Source organism: Eleutherodactylus coqui, chromosome 8 (assembly GCF_035609145.1).
Source record: "Eleutherodactylus coqui strain aEleCoq1 chromosome 8, aEleCoq1.hap1, whole genome shotgun sequence".
Lineage (NCBI taxonomy): Eukaryota > Metazoa > Chordata > Amphibia > Anura > Eleutherodactylidae > Eleutherodactylus > Eleutherodactylus coqui.
The window spans coordinates 105,434,376-105,454,829 of NC_089844.1; the positions used below are offsets into that span (position 1 = coordinate 105,434,376).

The 20,454-nt window shown below is 46.1% G+C and overlaps 1 protein-coding gene across 1 annotated transcript; it reads left to right on the top strand.

Moving 5' to 3' along the window:
* Nucleotides 1-1,581: 1,581 nt before the first annotated feature.
* Nucleotides 1,582-20,210, top strand: HAPSTR1 (HUWE1 associated protein modifying stress responses). The gene is made up of 4 exons (XM_066576168.1): nt 1,582-2,015; nt 2,303-2,383; nt 11,982-12,257; nt 17,345-20,210. Exons 1-4 carry the CDS (start codon nt 1,820-1,822, stop codon nt 17,587-17,589), a joined length of 798 nt encoding a protein of 265 aa, XP_066432265.1. The 5' UTR covers nt 1,582-1,819; the 3' UTR covers nt 17,590-20,210.
* Nucleotides 20,211-20,454: the final 244 nt, after the last annotated feature.

The window sequence follows — 20,454 nt, forward strand, 5'->3', positions numbered from 1 at the left end:
ATAGGGAGATGTGTAGAATCTAGAATGCACTTTACAGCAAACGAAAGTTGGAAGTGAACTTATTTTACGGGCCAAAAAATGATGAGTGATGTTTGGATATCTTTATTAGCCGCCTCCCCTTTGTCAATGGATGACAGCGGTTAGTAATTGGACTTTCTTTGAATCTTGTTAGGCCCAGCCCAATATGGACAGTCGTGGTTGAGTGGGCTGACTGGATCGGAAAAAATGTTGCTTAATATTTAAACTTATCAATAAGATTGTTATATAACCCTTTTTCGTTTTTTTGGGTTAGTTTTTACTTACAGGCTGGGGTGGGGGGGATAAGGGCTTTCTCGCAGAAGTGGTTTTTTGCAGCGCACCACGTGCATAACTCCTGCGTGGGTGTATGCAGCAAGTACGTAATGACGTGTACTTGCTGCGTGCCGACAATCCCCATGCACTATCTGGGCGTGTATTCGCACATAAAACGTGCCAAGATAGAGCATGCCGTGATTTTTTTTGCGCGCTGTGTGTGAGGCATATTTGAAAGTGAATGTGAGATCGGTACCGCGTATTACGGCAGTCTACGCTCCTGTGAGACTTGAGGGTTGCTGTTTTGTATTGCATCCAATATCGTGTTCCTAAACGTGCGGATGCGAGGTGTTTTTCTATCCAAAACGCCTCACATCACTTCAGTAAAATAGCGATCTTCTGGCGTGGTTTTCAGGCGCGCCAGAGGACCGGCAAGTGCTTCCCATTGTTTTCAATGGGAAACCTTGCATTGGACTCGCATGCACGCCGTTTTTTTCGAGTACTATCCTAAGGCTGGGTTCCCATGCGACGGAAATCTTGTGGCTTGTCCGCAGCGGACTGTCGGCAGCGTGTGAACGAGATTTTTGCAAATCTCGTCCACTTTGCTGCTTAGTCTCAGGTTTGAAAATGCACACAGAAATTCCGCCCCGTGTGAACCCAGCCTTAGGGATCCCCACCAATCAGCTCACTGACGTGCTAGGTGAGCACTGCTCTTCCTTCAGCCAGGAACAGCACTGTACACTGCATGGCGGCTGTGCCCGGTATTGCAGTTTAGTCCTATTCACTTGAATGGGACAGATGAATGTCACCTCGCAGGGAGCGGCACGCGCTCTTTATTACGTTTACACACTGGGGGACTCGTTTGTGAGAAAGCAAAATATTTTATCTCGGCCAACCCAATCAGTAGTGCCGTCCCTAAATAAATCCTGCCTTATTAATTTCAGGAAGGGCAATATTTCTGGCCGTGAGTCAGGCGCAGGCAGCCAGTAATGTGCCCTGACAGCAATATCACAGAAAAACAACACCAGAAGAGCAAAGAAAGTACAGCTCCCCCAGCGAATGCCAGCCATAACAACCGAGATTCACGCGCATGCGCGCTCACAGCGTTCGGCCTTCCTGTAAAACCAAGCTTGACTGAAGCATTCCACCCTTTGTGACGTCATTAGACGTACAGCGCAACCGTCCAATCCCAAGCCGTTCCTAGAGTTCAAAGCAACCATTCCCCCAATAGCAGCAAGCGGAGACGCCAGTGGGCGGTTTTCTCCCGCTAGCAGGTTTTCAGCAAGCTTCCACTTAGTGTCAGGTCAGCGGCGTCACAGGTTCAGTTTGTTTGGAGTCAGCACGGAGGAGCCATGGGGGTGAGGTAGCTGCCGGGCGCTCTTAGCTTTCGCGGCCGCTTTCTTTTTAGTACGTGACGCGGACTTCTCCTCCGACCGAAGACGTAAAGCGAGAGGGCGTCAGCTGAGCGCCGTAACCGCTCAACACCCTACCCCGGAGGAGGAGAAGCAGGCCCGGGGGACGGAAGAAAATGGAGGACAAGAAAGAGGAGGGCGAGGCGGAAATCCAGGAGCACGGCCCTGAATACTGGTTCACCAAGTGGGAGCGCCAGTGCCTGGCGGAGGCCGAGCAGGAGGAGCAGCCGGAGGGCGACGCCGAGGACGGGCAGCACAAGCTGTGGCATCTGTTCCAGAACTCGGCCACCGCCGTGGCGCAGCTCTACAAAGGTCAGTCGTAGGGGGGCGCTGCGGCCTAGTGCGGCTCCTCGGAGGCCGGGGCACATCCGCAGCCCCCACCTCACCGCAGCCCCGAATAACAAGATGGCGGCCGCTTACCTCACAGGGGTAGTTTCGCGGGGAGCCTGGGGCGGCGCTGCTGTGCAGCCGGGGCGGCTCCGGACGGACGTGACAGCTGTGTGCGCCCCGACAAGATGGCGTTCCGTCTCCTCCATTGTGATGACAGCTCGGTGCCGCGGCGCTCCCCGCACTCACCTCCGCCTCTCTTCTCCTTGCAGATCGCGTGTGTCAGCAGCAGGGACAGCCGCTATGGGCCACCTTCCAGAACGCCGCCACGGCGGTCACCAACCTGTATAAAGGTAGGTACTGGCCCATGTGGGGCTGACTGTGCTTCCTGCCTGGGACACTAGGGGGCGCCTCCCCTGCACGGGCTCTGAGCATGCTGCTGCCTGGGGGGTCCTGGGAGGGGTTTTACTGGAAGGCCCTTACTAGATCAGCAGGGAGCTGTCTGCTTCCAGGGCTGGTATGGCTGCAGATAGCGCTGAGCGTAGCGCAGTGGCCCGGGGTGGTACTGCAGCTCCCAATGAACCTGGAAGTCGCCAATGGGAAATGTTAAAAATATACGGCTATTTAAAATAGAACAGAACTCCCTGCAGTCAGGACCGCTAAGGACTGGCTTGGTTTCTCCGTTTACACGGCTGCGGGAGCGCTTGGTTCTTGCGGGACGGATGAGTTTCAGCGGGGCCGTGTAACGCACTCCTAAAGTTGTAAGGGAGTGGGATGGGGGGTGTGTGTGTGTGTGTGTGGGGGGGGGGGGGGGCTGCGCTGCCATATCTAGCAGAGGGGGGTGGTTGTTTCTAAGGCGTACAAATGTGGCAATATGGTGTCCCTGTATTCCATGGGGCGGTACTATAAAATAATACAATTTCCGGTCAGCCATCTTTATTTTCCCATAAGCCTCCCCGTTTTTCTTGCTGGACACCTTGTAGTTACTATTAGGATCACACGAGTTCATGGGATTCTTGTATTCTAACATGACCCACACGCCCGGCTCTGGCATCGTGTGTTTCTTTTATATATCTTGAACTTGCAGTCACTTATACAGCACAATGAAATCCCACAAGCCGTCTATGAGCCGCAGTCCTGGGGGTCTTCAGTTGTCATGGCAGCCGGGGACCCCCTGAACAGTATCCCACAATGTAGGTTAGCGGCTATGATCAGCATTGGCGCTGATCGCAGCGGGTGCTTCCTGTCCGACACCCGCCTCGTATGGAGCCAGATCGGCTTGTGATCCCACTCCATATAAACCCCGGCTGTGGTGCTGAGGAGTTAGTTGGTGCCATGCAAATATAATCTACTGTCCAGACTCCTTCAAGAGCTTGCGGTGGGGGAGAACCTCAAGGGTCCTGGCTCTTTACCTCTTCCACAACAAGGTGCCCCCTTGTTTGCGGATGGACGCCCCTAGATGTGTCCACTGGAGACGAGGTGCTCACTGTACGATGGGTCATACAGGGAGCATGGCGTTCTAGCTCATCGAGTGGCCATCACAGCGCACCCATCATCTCAGTCCGGAGCAGGCGGACTGCCCATCGGACAGTCCGGTACACGCAGCGGGTAGCTTACCTACTGCTGTGGATATAATAAAGGTGCTGTGCTGTCTGTTCCTCCTCCAGTCCCACGGCTGTTTATTGCACTTATTTTGCAAAAATTCCCTGCCTTGCTTTTAAAGGGGTTGTCCAAGTAAATAGGGGGGGGGGGGGGGGGTATTTTTTTTCTTTTCCCCTCAGACCAGTGCGTGTTGTTCCTAGAGGACGGGACACTTTTCAGCGATCTCGTGCTTCTGCTTTATGGCCTGTCAAAATGATCTCTTTTGTCATGAGGCTCTCTTTAATCCCCCTTGTTTTATTATTGGGGGTAATGTTTACAATAAAAACTAATTTAAAGCTATAAATCTTTAAAAAATAAAATAATGAAGTACAGGAATGGGTTCACCATTTTGATATAATTTTGTAAACTCAGACGGGGTAGATGAGGCGCCGGTTTATCTTGAAGGACTGGGGGGGGGGGGGGTTCTTGTTCCCTTATTTTTTCCCTCCACATCTATTTCCCCCTCGATGTCATAAGACCTCTGGCGAACACTGTTTTTCTCAGTTTTGTGCTATAACTGGAACATCCATACTTGCCCCAGTTCCAGGCGAAACCTTGAGTATTGCGCTTAGTCCTTAAAGGGGTAGAGGGGACCAGTCATCAGTTCCAGAGCCATTTAATCCCCCTCCATCACCCACAAAACAATGATGCACTGCACATTTTTCTTTAACCTATTAGACTTGCTGGGTAAGGCGGCCAGCAAATACCGACCATGGCCTGCTATGGAAAAACTCTTTCCCCGCACATGAGCAGAAATCAGTTGTTTTGTTTTTTTTGTCTTTTTTTTTTTTTTTTCTTTTTTTCTTCTCCCACTTGTGGAGGGAAAACTGCAGCATGCTGTATTTTTAAGCGTCTTCCATTGGACTCAACGGAAGCTGTCAGACCCATGGCCCTAGCAACAGCGAGGGAAAAGCAAGGTTTAAAAAGACAAACCAAACACTACTGTGCACGTCCGACAGCTCGCCGTGTGGACCTTCTGCAGTACAGAAAAGAATAGACGGGTAGGTGCGGATGCCAGCTGGGCGCAGGGTCAGATTCCGCTGTGGTATCCGACCCGCCTCGTGTGCAGGCAGCGTAAAGCTTATATAAAATCGAAGGTGTTTACATTTGCCGCGTGTCGTGTAAACTACCGCTGAGCGGTCTGGTGGGCGGGCCGGATGCCTCTGTAGGCCTGTGCATCTCCCTTAACACTACCCCTCTCTGCTACTGTGGCATGAAACGTCACCAACACTGATGAAACTGTCGTGTGTGTGTGTGTGTTCGTCTGTCCCTTTTGTGGGCAGATTCAGTGTACTGCGCCAGTCCCAGAGCTCCCCTGCACAAAGGAGGTTCATCACCCTGTTCATGGAATCAGTAGCAGCGAGGGGTGGTATTAGGAGAGGTCCACAGACCAGCCTGCCCATCCAACCACTGAGCTGTATCTTACATGTTCTGATGGAAATGTAGAGACTTCAGTTTTTTTAGGTACGCTTTTCCCAGGAAGTCTAACGGAATAAGTTTAGTAATGGGTATTATGTGGTCTTTTGGGTGAAGGGGTTTAATGGCTCCAGAACGCTAATCTGGGATCCCCTTGGTGAGCCACAGTAGAAGATCTCATCCTCTCCCAGGTCCCCCCTGCTCTACAGTCATACTCTGTGGCTGGGGTGGGGTTGGCTGATGTACCACATGACTCCAACCTGTATACAATGTCACAGGGGGACCTGGAGGAGGTGACAATGCTCTTATTGTGGTGGAGCATGGGGAGCACAGATGTATTTAAGAATATTTTTTGGCAAGTTGTGTAGGTCCCCCGCCTCCCTTTTAAAAAGTACAGGAAATAGTCACCCATTGGGTTTTCCCGCCACTCCAGTGCCACGGCTTTAATCCTCGCCTCCCTGTAAGATTTTGTTTACATACAATCTGCAGCAGGTACCGCATGCTTGTGGCCACTGTAACCAAGCCCTGGCCTCAGCGGTCCCATTACCATATACCACTGAGGACCTATAGACACAGCCGTGTGTAAAGGGTCAGTATGGCCTGTCTTATAACATTGCTTGTAATCTTTTTTTTTTTTTTTTTTTTCCCCCCCTTCATCAACTTCTAACTTGAACAACCACTTACATTTACACACTAAGATGTACGCTTAAGTTCTGCCTTTTTCCCCTTGTCATGGATTTATCAGTTCTGTCAGATTCTGCCAGTATCGCCCACCCCTCAGCTGGTGTGCTACTAGCAGTTGGTAGTCTGGGAAGTGCAGATGGTTCTCCACTATTAAAACAGTTGTGGCAGTCACATTATGCCCCTCTAGACACACAAGCGGGCCAAGTGTTCCCATGCAGGCTACAGGGCTCTAGGAGCAGAACCTGGCACAATGGTGCTAGAGCTGACCTTCCTCCTATGGTGGCTTTGGCCATGGATAACATAGAGCTCAGTCAAGCTCCATGACTTAGTCTTATCCTATGAGCTGGATGGAGGTGATGGCACTCTATAAGGTTTCTTATATGGACAGTAGCAGGAAGGGGTGCTTGCCCCTATCAGCAGCTGGTCGTCATGCCCTTACCATGTCACTATAGTGGAGCTGGTTCTAGGTTTACTCTTACCATTGGTAAATGGGGGGACAGTGGAGTTTCAGTAGTGAGTGATTACTGTTTGTCCTTCAGCTACTCCTCCCCTAAAGCATGTGTATTGGGGGAGTAGTGAATTATGCAGAAATGTGGTATGAAAGGTGGAAGCTGAACTGACCTATTGTCTACGGGGTCCATTCGGTGGCATCCAGTTACATTAGAAGACTGATCTGTTCGGAAACTTGGTGCAGATGTGAACGAGCCCTAAACAGAGTGGTCTTCAGGATGGAGTATTTGTGATACTGCTTCCCAATCGTACTCATTAACCCCCCCAACCCTTAACCTCCCGCTTTGTGTCTTGTACTTAGTAGAACATTAAAATGAGTAAAGGGTTAAATTGTCGGATATGGTCATTTCCGTCAGAATGGCCTCACTGGCTGCACCTCAGGCTGAGAATGGGTGAATGAGGGAACTAAATAGTAATTTTATAGAATTCTTTAAAGAGTACCTGCGCTATTTTTTTTTTTTCCTCTAAATGTACAGAATAGGCGATGCTAAGCATTTTTGCAATGTTATCAGCCTATTCAATACATTTTTCTCTTAAAAAAAAAAAGCATCCCTCCACTACTGGTATGCTGCTGGGGGAACACAGGGCTGAGAAATCTGTCTTCACCTTACTGCACAGCAGAGGGCGCTCTAGATGTGTCTGAATCTATTCTGTAGAGAGCCGGTGTAGTCCCGAGTGTTCTGCTGTGTATGAAGACTATTATATATACTTTATTTGCTCTGACACCATTGTTTCCACCCTATCCTCCTTCCCCGTTTGCTTTACTGTCCTTCCCGCTTGTATGCCCCTGCTATTCCCAGGCGCTGTGAAGGGGAGCTGTTCTAGTCCACAGGCTACTTCTTGCCTTCACAGCTCGCTCACCAGGATCTGATACACTGAAGGGGGTATGGCTGTACATTACTATATTATAACCCGGTGCACTGAGAGCCCATGTCAGTGTATTGGATCCAGCAAGATCACTGAAGGGAAGACTCCATCTGGAGCATAGACAGGCTTCCCTTCAGTGTCCAGGGATGGCAGTGGCGTATGAGGGGGGAGTTTATGGGTTGTTTGACCATGTACGGTGTGATCATCTGCATGGCTGTAGAAAATGGCACACTTGTTTGTACTTGCACTGCTGCCTTAGGCTGACCGGCTTTGTTTGAAGTGCCTTGATGGACCCCTACAAATGCTGCTTCTACAGAGTACGGTTCATATGATGGGAGTGTTACCCCAACATGGGGAATGTCCCAGAACCGCTCTGGGACTCCGCACTGCAGTAGCACATCCTCCGTTTCTTTATGTGCTTATTGCCTAAAATGCATATCTAGATCTCTGCACCCGAAATCAGCAATTACACTAACCCCATACACACCATGGAAAGACTTGGTAAACTAAGGGTGTGCTGGAGGCCGTGGCGTGGGGAAATTGACATTTACCTACAGAGTTGGAGTTACCGGATTATCACTGCTTGTTAACCTGACCCTTGCATTAAGATTACTTGGGTGTCATATTCAACTATGACTAACACTAATTGGTTTAGTTGTGTTGTAAGTACAGGCAGAACATGAAGGGGCATTTTGTATCTTCAACTTCTGTTGAAAGTAGGCGATACAAAATAACATGTACTCTTTCAGCGGGGTGGGGGGTGGACAAAACTAAATGCAGAAAAGGATGACTAGTTCTTCATCCAGGGGGAGAACAGTCTGGAATAGATGAAAGCATTGCATGGTGGGAACTGTAGTCTGCTACCCACAAACGCTGCTGCCTGCACCATGTGACAATTAATGTAAATGCTTGGGATGTAGTATTGTGTGTAATGGCCCTGCAGTCTTAACTGAAAGCAGGAATACCCCTTTAGGTGAAGGTACTTGTATTATTGATTCTGTATTGTGTCATATTTACCACTCTACAATTATAAAATAAAGTGAAAAAAATGTGAGTGATAAATGATGGCCACAAGTATATCTAGACAAGGTATTATTGTAGCATGACGCCACCAGGAAGTCCTAGTGGAGCCAAAATTGACAGGAGGGTGACTCCCCTAGATGCTGATCGGATGGAGAGCAGGCTAGGCTGTAGATCCTGCAAGGCCACTAAAAGTAGCAGCAAGACGCATACAGCAGCACCAGGTCCAAGGGGCTTCCTCGGTACCGTCCCAGAAGCCGGAACCCCCCCCCCCCCCCCCCTCATTGTGAACCGCAGTGTCCTGCGCCACTGCCTCACAAGAGCCCTCACTCTCTCCCAAGCAATGTAACCTTTCAGCCTACTGCAGGTAGCCCACACGGCTGCCGGAGATGCACTGAGAGCCGGTGGCCGCACACTCCAGGGGCAGATGGTAGGGCCGCCCCAGAAACTGCCACCCATCCCCCCCCCCCCCCCCTTTAAATCACCACCGCAGCAGGAAGCCCACAGGGCTGGCGGCCACAAACTCGTGGAACAGAAGTGGCCACTCCCCCACCCGATGTAAGTTTTTACTCACTGCTGCAGGGAGGCCACAGGGCCGCCACACTGTCCAGGAACACAGTATGCATCACAGAGCTGCGCACAGGGGACCGAACATCGGGGGACTGCTAGATGCATCGCGGCTCCATGAGGGACGGGAGGCAACAGCGCCAGTACACTGACACGGAGCAGGGTAAGAGGGGTGCAGCACAGCGGCGGGTAACAGACAGAGGGCGGTCTACTCACTTGCATGGGACGCCGCTTCAGCCATTCCGGCATGTTGCATGACCTTTAGCTATTCTGCCAATCGGGGGCTAGGGGTGTGACGGGTGTTTTCCAGTGACGTCAAGATACAATAATACCTCTAGGCAATGCAATAGAGTAGCAGTATAGCAATAGCAATCTGTGCTAAAGACAAGAGAATTTCAGCCAGATAGTCACTATTGAGGGCCTGCTAGCTTTACTAGCTGCCCACAGTACTAAACGGCCGCTGTGTTAAGTGAATGGAGAGGGGCGGGGGAAGCGAGGAGTGAAATCTCCTCCAGCCGCCCCGCTGAGAGCCAACAATACTCGCTTCTGTTCAACCGCACAGGAGCAAGTACATGCAGGGACGAGTGTTGGGCATCGCTTGCCCGACAGTCATCCCGTGTAAATGGGGCTTATTGTGCCAGTGCTTCTGAATTCTCCGGTGTACTGGGTGATTACTGCCGTGACTTCTGGTAAGGACTACTTTAGTTTGCAGTTACCCATAGTAACCTGTGCTGGAATTTCTGGCTGCTAGACTCAATGTCCATGGACCAGGTCAGAGCATGGACAGGACATAAGTGGAAGTTCTTAAATTGCATGCAGGTAGAATCAGAGCCGGCTGCAGCAGATACGATCCATGGAACAAAGGTATACTGCAACATTTCTTAAGACTGTGTTAAAAGATTTAAAGACATCAAGGTCCCAGAATACCCCTTTAAGTGTTACCTGATCACTTTGACCAGGTTTCTGTGTATGACTATTTAAGTGGTGTGAGGAGCATTGTTAACCACTGGTAGATCAGAATTTTGGATTGTGTTACGGGCAGTGGAGGGGGTGATGGAGCAGAGCTTGGGGTGGGTTGCAGTGATGCTAGTGATCATCGGTGGGCCACAGGGGTGCTTGCAGCAGTCCACAAGTTAACAATTTGTCTGATGCTGGGGAAGGATCAATGTGGGGAGGCAGTTTAGTGAATTGGTGCTTAAAGTCGAATTGTTTCCCTAAAGATTCCACCATACAGAACTTGTTTAAAGACCTTCATACATTTAATGGGAGTGTGGGAGAGGGCCATGCTTCGTTGGGGCACAAGGAAGTATTAGTTGATGTGGAAAACCTCCAACAAATATCTGTGTGGCTGTCTTGATTCTGGTTTTGCAGTTGGTAATAGTAACAGGGAAGGATTGATTGTGGAGGAGTACACTTGATCCCTTGCATATTGGCTAGTTTATAGTTCTGGTCATGCCAAGCTTATGGCTTTTAGGCCAACCACCAAGCTCTTATTGCAAAATATGGCTGGTTAGGGCGAAGAGAGGGGAAGTATTGACAAATCCCCACCCCAACTGGGCATACTTTGTGCCCCAGTTACTTTGGCAATGGTTCAGATTTTGGAGAACAAAACCACATTCTGTTTTAAAATGTGTGAAGTCTGCATTTTTCTGTGGCTCAAGAAAACTTGACTAGATTAACAAACTTTGTTTTCATGTACATAACTAAAATTCTTCTGTCCTTTAAGTCTTCTATCTGGAAATGGTTCTACATTGTGGGGAGTATTAAAGGTATCCCTAAATAGGGGTACAACAGGCTGCTTTCAGACAAGTGTATTTGGTCCATGGTTTGGGGACAGTAATGCGGAGCTAATATAAATGTCTATAATCATACGGCTGTATCTTTCACTTTTTTTTTTTCTTCCAGGCCGCATAATTTATCTTCTATGTTTTTTGCCTTCTATATTGTTGTTTTCTATTGGGCAATTAGAGATCAGTATTTTCCTAGTATAGAAAATATACAGACACAAATGCTGATCAAATACAGATGACATATGGTTGTAATGTCTGTAACATGGAGCCGTATCATGGGCTGACCGAAGGGCTCACCCACATGGGTGTTTGTGGCCTGCATAATTCATGGTGCTAAAAGTCCGTTACTTTTTACTGGGCCCCATGCACCTTAGACTTTTCATGCACGTTTTACGCATTTGGGAAATAAAACAGTGCATGCTCTGTTCTGGTTTGTATTGCGTTTATAATATAGGCTATGGGGATTTAAAGAGACTTACCTACTTTTAGATGTGATGTCTATTCCTGCCCTCTTGTATCAGTAAATATATGGCTGCTTTCTGTAATTTACCAGTTTAGATTTACCTTTTTCTTTGTTTTTTTTTTTTTTTTTTTTTTTTTTTTATAGTGCTAAAAGTAGGTGACGCGCTGAGTCAGGGATGTAAGTGTTAGGCTGGGTTCACATGGGGAGCAATTGCCCTGGAACTTCTGTGCAGACTTTCTGCACAGAAATTCTGCTCACGACTTTTTATCCCGGGATAGCTAGCAAAGTGGTCGAGATTTGCAAAAATCTTGTCCACGTGTTGCCGCCAAGTCGCGATGAAATTGACATGCCGCACGGCCTTCAAAGACGCGGCATGTCAATTCTTTTCCCGTTTCCGTGGCGGCTGTTCTCCTCTCTCTATGTGGAGAAATGGTTGCAACAGAATGCAGGTGGCGAAGCTGCTCCAAAATCCGTGGCAAAAAGCCGTGGGTTTTGAAGCTAGATTTCTCTTGTAAATCTCGCAGTATTTCCGTGCGGTCATTCCATGGGATTTCGGTCCCATGTGACCCCAGCCTTATACTTGCCTTCCCTGATGTGAGCGCTGGAAGCTGCTGCTCAGTGCATTGAGTGGCGCCCTAAGTCTGGCCGCCCTCATTTTATAATGGAGGACTACTTTGGCAGTGCTGCTCAGTGCATTGCAGCAGTGGCTCCCAGTGCTCACACTGAAGGAACAATGGGGGAGGTAAGGGCAACACTTAGATCCCCAGACTCAGCACTTCACCTACTTTTAGCCCATAAGCTTGCTTTATAGTGTTAAGAGTAGATGACACACAATACAGCAAATTTGCATGTAGATTACCCACTTTAAACATTTTGTGGGCCTGTAAGTGAGCCCTAAAAGTAGAAAATTATTTTACATTTTTCCTTTTTAAATGTCTGAGAAATGTGTTTTTTGCCTTTAAATTTTAATTTGGCCTTTTCTTTCCATTTTAGAAAGTGTGGATACCCATCAGCGGACCTTTGATCTTGGAATTCAGGTTGGCTATCAGCGGCGCAATAAGGATGTTTTAGCCTGGGTGAAAAAGCGTCGACGAACTATTCGTAGAGAGGATTTAATAAGCTTTCTATGTGGCAAAATTCCACCTCCCCGAAACTCGCGTGCACCACCAAGACTTACTGTTGTATCTCCTAACCGAGCTTCGCCTTCAGAAACTGACTCATCTGTAGAGACTGATTTGCAGCCATTCCGAGAAGCAATAGCTCTCCATGGTAACTGTCAACTTCTGCTTATTTCTCTTTACTGTGCATCATGTTCAATAGTTAACCCTTTCTGTAACATTGGAGAAATGAATTGTAAGAGGATGGCTCCACACGTTGGCAGCTTGTGGTAGTTGACTGAGTGGCGAATTAACAGGGAAACTAGTTTTAGCTGCCACGGTGCATTTTAATCCTTTCCAATCCAATTTGTATCCTGGTTTTCCTAGGGGGCTTACTTTTTCTGCTGTTATACAACGACGCTATCTGCTGGCTAAAGCCAGTACTGCATGAGGTGACATGTTCTATAGGCTCCGACAGCAGAGAGGCTGGCAATATACAGTAAGAGAACCCCGACGGATGTCTTCCAACATCGGAGCTGTGCAGCCTTAAATCATAATGTCTTTACAGGTCAGACAGTGGATTGGAAAGGGTTAAAGCCACGCTGATTTCAATGTCGGCGCGGTTTTGGCTGCTCAATGTGTGAACTCTGGTTTAGGTTCATATTCGAAGGAGCGATCGCCGGTCAAAAGTGTTGCATACTGGTTTCAGCAGTTTTATTGAAGTTCAGAATGGATATGAATGTGTGGAAGTTGATTTGCTTTGAGGGGGTTGTCTGATAGATCTATAGATATGGATATATATAATTATACATTTCTTTTCCTTAATTCATGCTCTGCATCTTTAAAAATAAACCAAATCCTCCTATAATTACCCTGGCTCTATCCATGCCGGGTCTGTCGTGCTGCAATCACCCCATGCATCCTATGCACAGGTTGACTGCAGCTTGTTACCATCGTCCGAGGGGAGATAAGTGGTGATGATACTGGGTGCCAGGAGAGAAGTATAGGATGCTTTACACATGGAATATGAATTAAATGTAACCCCTTTGTTAAGCAAGAACTGCCAGAAGATGTGTTCAGATTTACATTTTTCACATGTGAAGGAGCTTTGTCATAGGATTCCTGTGGGAAGAGCCCCTGTGCCTGTGACACCCATTGACCTTACTTCCTGTATTGATTGCTTGGTGTGAATACTAAACATCAAATCAACCAAATTAGATAACCTCTGATAGAAAATGTCAGCTGACTTCTTACAGGTTTACACCAACAACCATAATAACATGGAGCAGGCATGCAATGTTTTCATGAGGAGGTACATGAGCACAGACGCTTTTCTCACACATGGTCTGCAGTGTCAGGACCTCGGCCGGTCTCGCATGACTGGATTTGAATTTCGGATTCCTTGGACTGCATGGTTGATCTGCAGTAAAACATGGGCATTGAAAGTTTAATTTTATTTTTTTAAAATTTTCTTTCTCAATCGAGTGTACAAAAAATGATGGAGTGAATTGTTGCCTGTGTGATCTGTCACTCCCTGCTTGTGGTTTTTCTATCTTGTGGACAATACGCAGTTTATCTGCATAGAAAATCGCACACATCCGCAATTTTCTGTGACCATATGCAATTGCTTTCCATGATGGATTGCAGGTCCTCTGCTGCGGATATGTATTCGTGTGATCCCGGCCTTCAGAAGTAGTAGATTAAATCAAAATAAACCCCCAGTATTTTTAAAGCCACACGTTCTTTTTGTGTCATTAATGAACTACCAGTTCTTGTACCAGATGGTCAAAACCAGGTCTCCACTTTGGCTTTCACAGGAATTAAAAAAGGGTGAACAAAGATGATTTGTCTAAAAACAGCTCCCTTGTGGCCACAACATAACAAAAAGCTTCTACTTGCCTCTCCCTGCCCCTCACAGGTCCTTGACCGGCTGCTCCGGGTCTCGCTGATGTATTTCCAGCAGGCTGCCTGTAAACTCGTTGCATCAGCTGACTGCAGCCTGTAAACAATACGTCATCAGGGAGACCCGGAGCAGCCGGACAGGGACTTGTGGGGGGCCGGGAGAGTATAAGCTTATGTTGTGGCCACCGAGGAGCTGTACAGACAAAACGAATACAAAAATAAAACCTTATTTCTCTCACGTGTGCCAATTTAATGGGTTACAGCAGACACCTTCCCCCCCCCCAGACCATTATGCAAAGTCTGAAGCAGAGTTGTTGGCTCACCAGAGATTGGTAGCGCATTTGTACGATATGCCATTAATAATGTCAGTAATTGAGGACTGTGTAAACGGCCAGAAATGGTGACCGTTTTCTGCCACAGTTTTCTGGAGAGACCTAGTTGCTGTGATTGGACAGTACTGGTATATCCTACTGCCTTTTAACAGGCCTTTCTTTTGCCGGCCTGTTTCCTGTAAGCTACAGGTAGCCATCAGACACAACAGATGCTTGCTGAGTGATTTCCTTGTAAGTGTAAACTCCCTCTGCTTAGAGAATCATTACTTCAGAAACCACAGGTATATAAATAGTTCTCAGACAAGGTGGTTGGAACTTCCTGTGAGCAGTAGTGCTTTGCATTGCTATAGGTTTCCTTATTTTTAGTACTAATAACTACAGCAAAACGGTTAAAACAAAATGCAATATTATTGCATGATTTTATAAAATGTCACAACAGATGTATTGTGATCGCTGCATATGAATGGATCCACTTCCAAAACCTGCAGTGATCATATGTTATCCCACTTGGAAGGCCCCTAATTTGCTAATTAACTCTAAAACCTCTTCTAAAACAGTGTGTGCCATGGACTTGAAGGGGTTTTCCAGGGAGAATAGTACTGGTGACCTATTTTAAGGATGGGTCATCAGTAGTTGATCGGCTGGGATCTGTCACTCAAAACCCCGACCACTCAGCGAGCGCATGTTGTCAGCGACACAAATACAGAGGTCCGAGCAGAAGTCTCCGCGCCGACCTCTGTGTAGTGGCTGGCACTTGTACCTGCAGGCACAGCTCTCCTTGAAATCAACGTGAGCTGTGCCTGCAGTTACAAGCGCCGGCCACTACAGAGGTCAGCGCAAAGATTTCTGCTTTGACAGCATGCACCCACTCAGCTGATCGGTCGGGGGGATATCGAGCAACGGACCCCAGCCAATAAACTACTGAGGATAGGTCATCAGTAGTATTCTCCCAGGATAACCCCTTTAAATATCCACAGCATGACTATCTTATGCAGATTTTTTATTTTTCCACTAAGGGCAGATTCACGTGGGTGAGCATGTGAATGGACCCATTGAAAAGAATGGGCCTCCTTTTTTTTAAATTTTTTTTATTTTTTTAATTGTACAATTTTTCAGAGTAGACCAAAAATGTGAAGTAGCTCTATTTGGATGTTTTTCAATTTGTCAAATGTAACCCCTGGACAGAGGGGCTGAGCGTACTGAAATGCTGTGAGTCCACCTCCGTTTCAGACCGTTCAAAAAAAAAAAAAAAAAACTGTTGGCTACATTCCTGTTAAGAATGGTAACTATCGTTGGGTAATTCTCTCCAACTATTTCCTGCAGCAAGTAGGGCAGTGGCCTGAATGCAGAAAACTGCTGTAGAGTGACCTCCTCATCAGTATATAGCGGCCAGTGGCATGTTCAAAAGGCATTTGTCCATTCTGGACTATAACCATCAGCAGATGCTTCTAGCCAAGAGGTAGTTTACTGCTGGTGTCACCAAGGGAAGGAAACCTTACATGCTGCTAATTGCCTCCCTTTGTAATGTAATGGCACTAAACATTTGTAATTATGTTGCAACAAGTGAAATTGGGCAAACGCAAATCTGTCCTAATTTCTGTGGTTTGTGTGTGACACTTGGCTCCTCATTTAGTGCTTTGTCTTTGATGTGGGCAGTACACAGGCTGACGTACAGGTGTATTATTGCACACTCTTGATGACCTCCATTCTGCATGGCATCATCAGTATTGGTATAGACAGGAGGGCTTGCTTGTAAAGGCCCATTTAGACACTATCGCTCAAAAGCCATCTTTTGAGCGATAATCATTGTCTAAACGCTGCCACTGCGCACTATTCGTTCATCGCTGGTTTCTAGCAAGCTGTTATCAGTGCCGCAAGCTAATTTTTCTCAGCGGGCAGGCGCTGATGGCATCTTTTTTCAGCTGGTATCCCGCTGGGACTTCTCAGCAGGATACCAGCTGAAGGCTCCAAGAACAAAGCAGCTATCGGCGCTCCTGCTGTTTGTCAGAGCTAGCAGCTCAGTGAGATACCAGCTGAAAGCTCCAAGAACGAAGCAGCTGTTTGCATATACAAAACAGCTGCTGTTCTCGGACTAATTAGCTACTTAAGAATTATATGCAAAGATCGATCAAAACTGTCACTCAAACTGTCGTTTAAACGATCATCTTTCAGTGTAAATGGGCCTTAACATTGCAAGGAGCTATCCTAATTACCTCTATGGCACCAAAGGGGTTTGGAGTAATTTCAATAGACATTGGCACAAACCTTTTTGCGAGTAAGATGGGAATACCCTTTACATTCTGTCACCACTATAAAAAGTGGGCATTTAAGGTGTACTGAAAAATAACCATGTAATTGGCACTTGAGACCAGCAGTAAGTAAGTCTAGCCTGCACCATATGAATATCCTATTACTTGCATATGAATGTTGTCCAGGTGGGATAGATAAATAATATATGCACATTGTGATAACCTTGAGGGTTGGTCACACAATGGGACGCCATCTCCTGGGCAACATGGGCAGCACACATGCATAAAGTTACACAATGGATTTAGCTTAAAATCTGGCCTTCACTATTCTATTGATTCTTTCAGCACAGGCAGCGTTCACACCAGATAAAACATTCACATGTACAGATGCATCAACACAAACCATGGCTGTCTGGCTTCTACCTAAGCACTTGGACTGATGAGGGAGTCTGGCAGCAGGCCTGCTAGTAAGGGCAAATGCCATTACCATTAGTTTCTTCTGTCATGCCTCTCAGTGAGCAGCATACATCTCTCTCCAAACAGCCAGAAAGTGAGGGGAGAGCTGATCCTGAGAGGTACACCTTGTTGAAGCCTCTCAGATGCTCCATCATCCAGCCCAGCATGCTCTTCTCTGGGTTTCCCATTGCAGCCTTCTGTAATTTCACCTTCCTCCAGTGGCCACTTTTGATAACTGCGGTCCAATAATGCATTATTCATGTTTGCCTACACAGATGAAACTTGTGTTTTTTACAATTCTCTTTTTCTTTTACTTGTAGGTCTGAGTGGTGCAATGGCTAGTATAAGTGTTCGCTCAAGTACTCCGGGCTCACCCACCCATGTTGGTGGAAGTTCTAACACCAGCCGTAGGAGAAATGGACTCCTTGATGTTGATTTGAATACCTTCATATCAGAGGAAATGGCACTCCACTTGGACAATGGTGGCACTAGAAAGCGTACCTCAGCCCAGTGCAGCAACGTCATTACAGACTCGCCAACCAATAAACGCAACAGAATGATCTAATCCTACAAAATTCTAAAAAAAAAAAATCCACCATGCTGCTTGAAAGCCACTTTATCCTCAACATACTGTCTGAAAGGAAACATCTTCCTTCCCTTTTCACTGTTCAAAACAAGTGAATTCAACAATTGCCATAAGGAAGTTCTAAATATTACCTTAGATGCATATTGGCTTTCTTTGAACTTTATACTTAACAGAACATCTGAAATTGTGTAGTATATGGTAAGATCATCCTAGGTGAACATCAGTCCATTAAATGCAAAGTGACCTTACTTGTATTTGCAAAGGGAAAAAAAAATCATTCACTTTTTTTTTTTTTTTCCTCTGTATTGCTTCAACAGTATTGCCATTTGAGTTTGCCCGAGACATTAGAGGGCATACAACAGTTCTGTAGGCTTCCATTGTGTTTCCATACACTGTGCAAATCCTTAAGTTTTTTTTTTTTTTTTTTGTTAACTTTGTGTGATTATGTACAGAGGTGCTATGACGGTCATACATGGTGAATCCATTTGTGTTTTGGATTCACTTTGTATGTTTTTAGAGCTCTGACATGCCAATCTTAAAACGTCACCAAATTCTTCTCCATAGGCTTTTAAAATTGGTCAGTTTAAGCATATGTACGTACTTATTTACATGCTTGTTGTAATCTTGTTAGGTAACTGTAACTGTATAAGCCACACTAAACCCTTAAAATCCAGACTTTCTATAACGCTCTCCTTGTACATTTTTGATCAATAGTGTATTTATTCTGTTAACTGAAGGTATAATTTTCACTCTGACCCCCCCCCCCCCACCCCCTTGTAATTTTTTTTTCTTTACAGTCTCACACTTTGCCCCAAACTACATGTAATGAACAATTTAGTCATATTGGGATTGTGTTGAAGTGTATTCCTTCTGAGAGAAGGTGACTATACCCTTTAGTGGTACTTGGTGTCCGTGGCGTGCCATCTGACACATTTGAGTGCTTGCTCCAGCTTCATTCGTTGCCCTAGACTGCAAAAAGGTTTGTTTGAATGGTCTGATTAAAACTTCCAATGGCTATCCAGTTTTAGACTTTTATAGTGCTTTAAATCTCCCCTTCCCATGTAAACAAACAATATTTAGGAAGACTAAGACTATACGTCCATTATTTACCTGTGTCTAAGCTTACAGTTGGAATTGAACACTATACGCGCTGTACTGAGAGATGGTACTGTACCGCTTTGCAAGTAGCTCATGGATGCCCCAAGCAGTAAAAGGGCTACCAAAAAAAGGCTCCTTTGTATTACTTTGGTGCACAGTGTAAACACATTGAACTTATTCCTGGCCACTTGAGAAATATCCAGCTTTGTATAATGTTGAAAATTTTGATCTGTATAACTTTTTGTATTATTGGAATGTTATAATTTAGAACTTGCAACCAATTATGCGGAATCATTTGGCCTTAATCTGCTTATTTTCTGAATCCATGTGTTTGTCACCAGATTTCATCCGTGACATTGTGTAAACTGAACTTCATATATACATTTTTTTTTTTTTTATGGCAATAAAGGCACTCCTGTGAACAGTGGTGAAATAGTCTGATAGTTGGGATTGGGTTGTAAGGAGAACAAAAGGATGGAGTGCCTTGTGTGTTCCCGTACCGTGACCTTGGGAGCGCTGCATGTTTATTCATCAGTAAGATGTGCATATCTGCTGGTCATCGGTGACTACAAATCATGGCTTGGCATGAATGTTGAGCACCATTACTTTTGAAGTTCAGTTTTTGGAGATGGAATGTTTGTTTTTTTATTTTTGTGGCTGTTTTGTTAGCAATCATTTTGTCAAAAGTACAAACCATGGTTTTCACAACTTGGCTTTTGCTATGATTATATTAAAGGCAGTCTGTTGGCAACTTTGAGCCCTGTAAACTAGGTTATGGGATTCAAAGGTGAGGGAATAGGGGTTTCATTCAGCTGCTCTTTATTTTCACAGGTTGGTCCTCTGTTCCAATGCTGTGCCCCTGAGAAATCCACATGGCTCATTCACATGACACTGCATGTGTTGGTTTCTCTTAGGCATGGCACTGGAATGGGGACCAGGTGCATATAAAAAAACAGCTCCCTGCAACCCCATTTCCCTACCTTTTTTGAGCCCACAACAGTTTTATGGGGTTGAGAGTTGCGGCCCGGTTCCCTTTAGTCTATATTTAACGCGCTCAACTTGTCACCTCACCACTTGCGGTGCATTGAGTTAAATAGGTTTTGCATTCAACATCCTTGGAGATCAGTTGTCCTTGTAATGTTCCAGATATCAGCCGTATTGGACTTAAGACAGTTCACATGTATGAAGTGCTGCTGCCAAAAGGAGTGTATGATAGCATGCACCTCTGACAATCATCTGCGTTGGTATATGTACATGTGCTGTCTGCACTTTCAGTAACTTGTCTAAACAAGTATGATGGAGGGGCTGCAAAGAGTTTCCTGTTAAACGCATTAGAAGTAAGGTCACCAGTTGCTTGGGATGTGCCAAGTATAAAAGCTGCCCTGTTAATGTTGTGCGTGAGCCGTGTTTATTAAAACAATTGCCAATTTCCTTTGGCAAGTTTAAGTAACAGTTCTGGTTTTGACTGCAAATTTTAACTAATAAAACTTCACCATTAACAACCTTCTGGTGCCTTTTTACGCTTTACCGCAAGTTAAATGATGGCTTTTTACCGTTTTCAGGGAAGTATTGTCCTAAGTGGGTAATCTTACTATTGCACTGGTGAAAATGAAGTATTACCTTTAAAAGGAATTGGTGGAATTTCATGAAACCTAAAAGATATGTATAGTCATACCCAGAATACATGATAGCGAATTGGACAGTTTATTACTGTTGGTACTGGTTTCAGTTACAAGTGTGCCTACC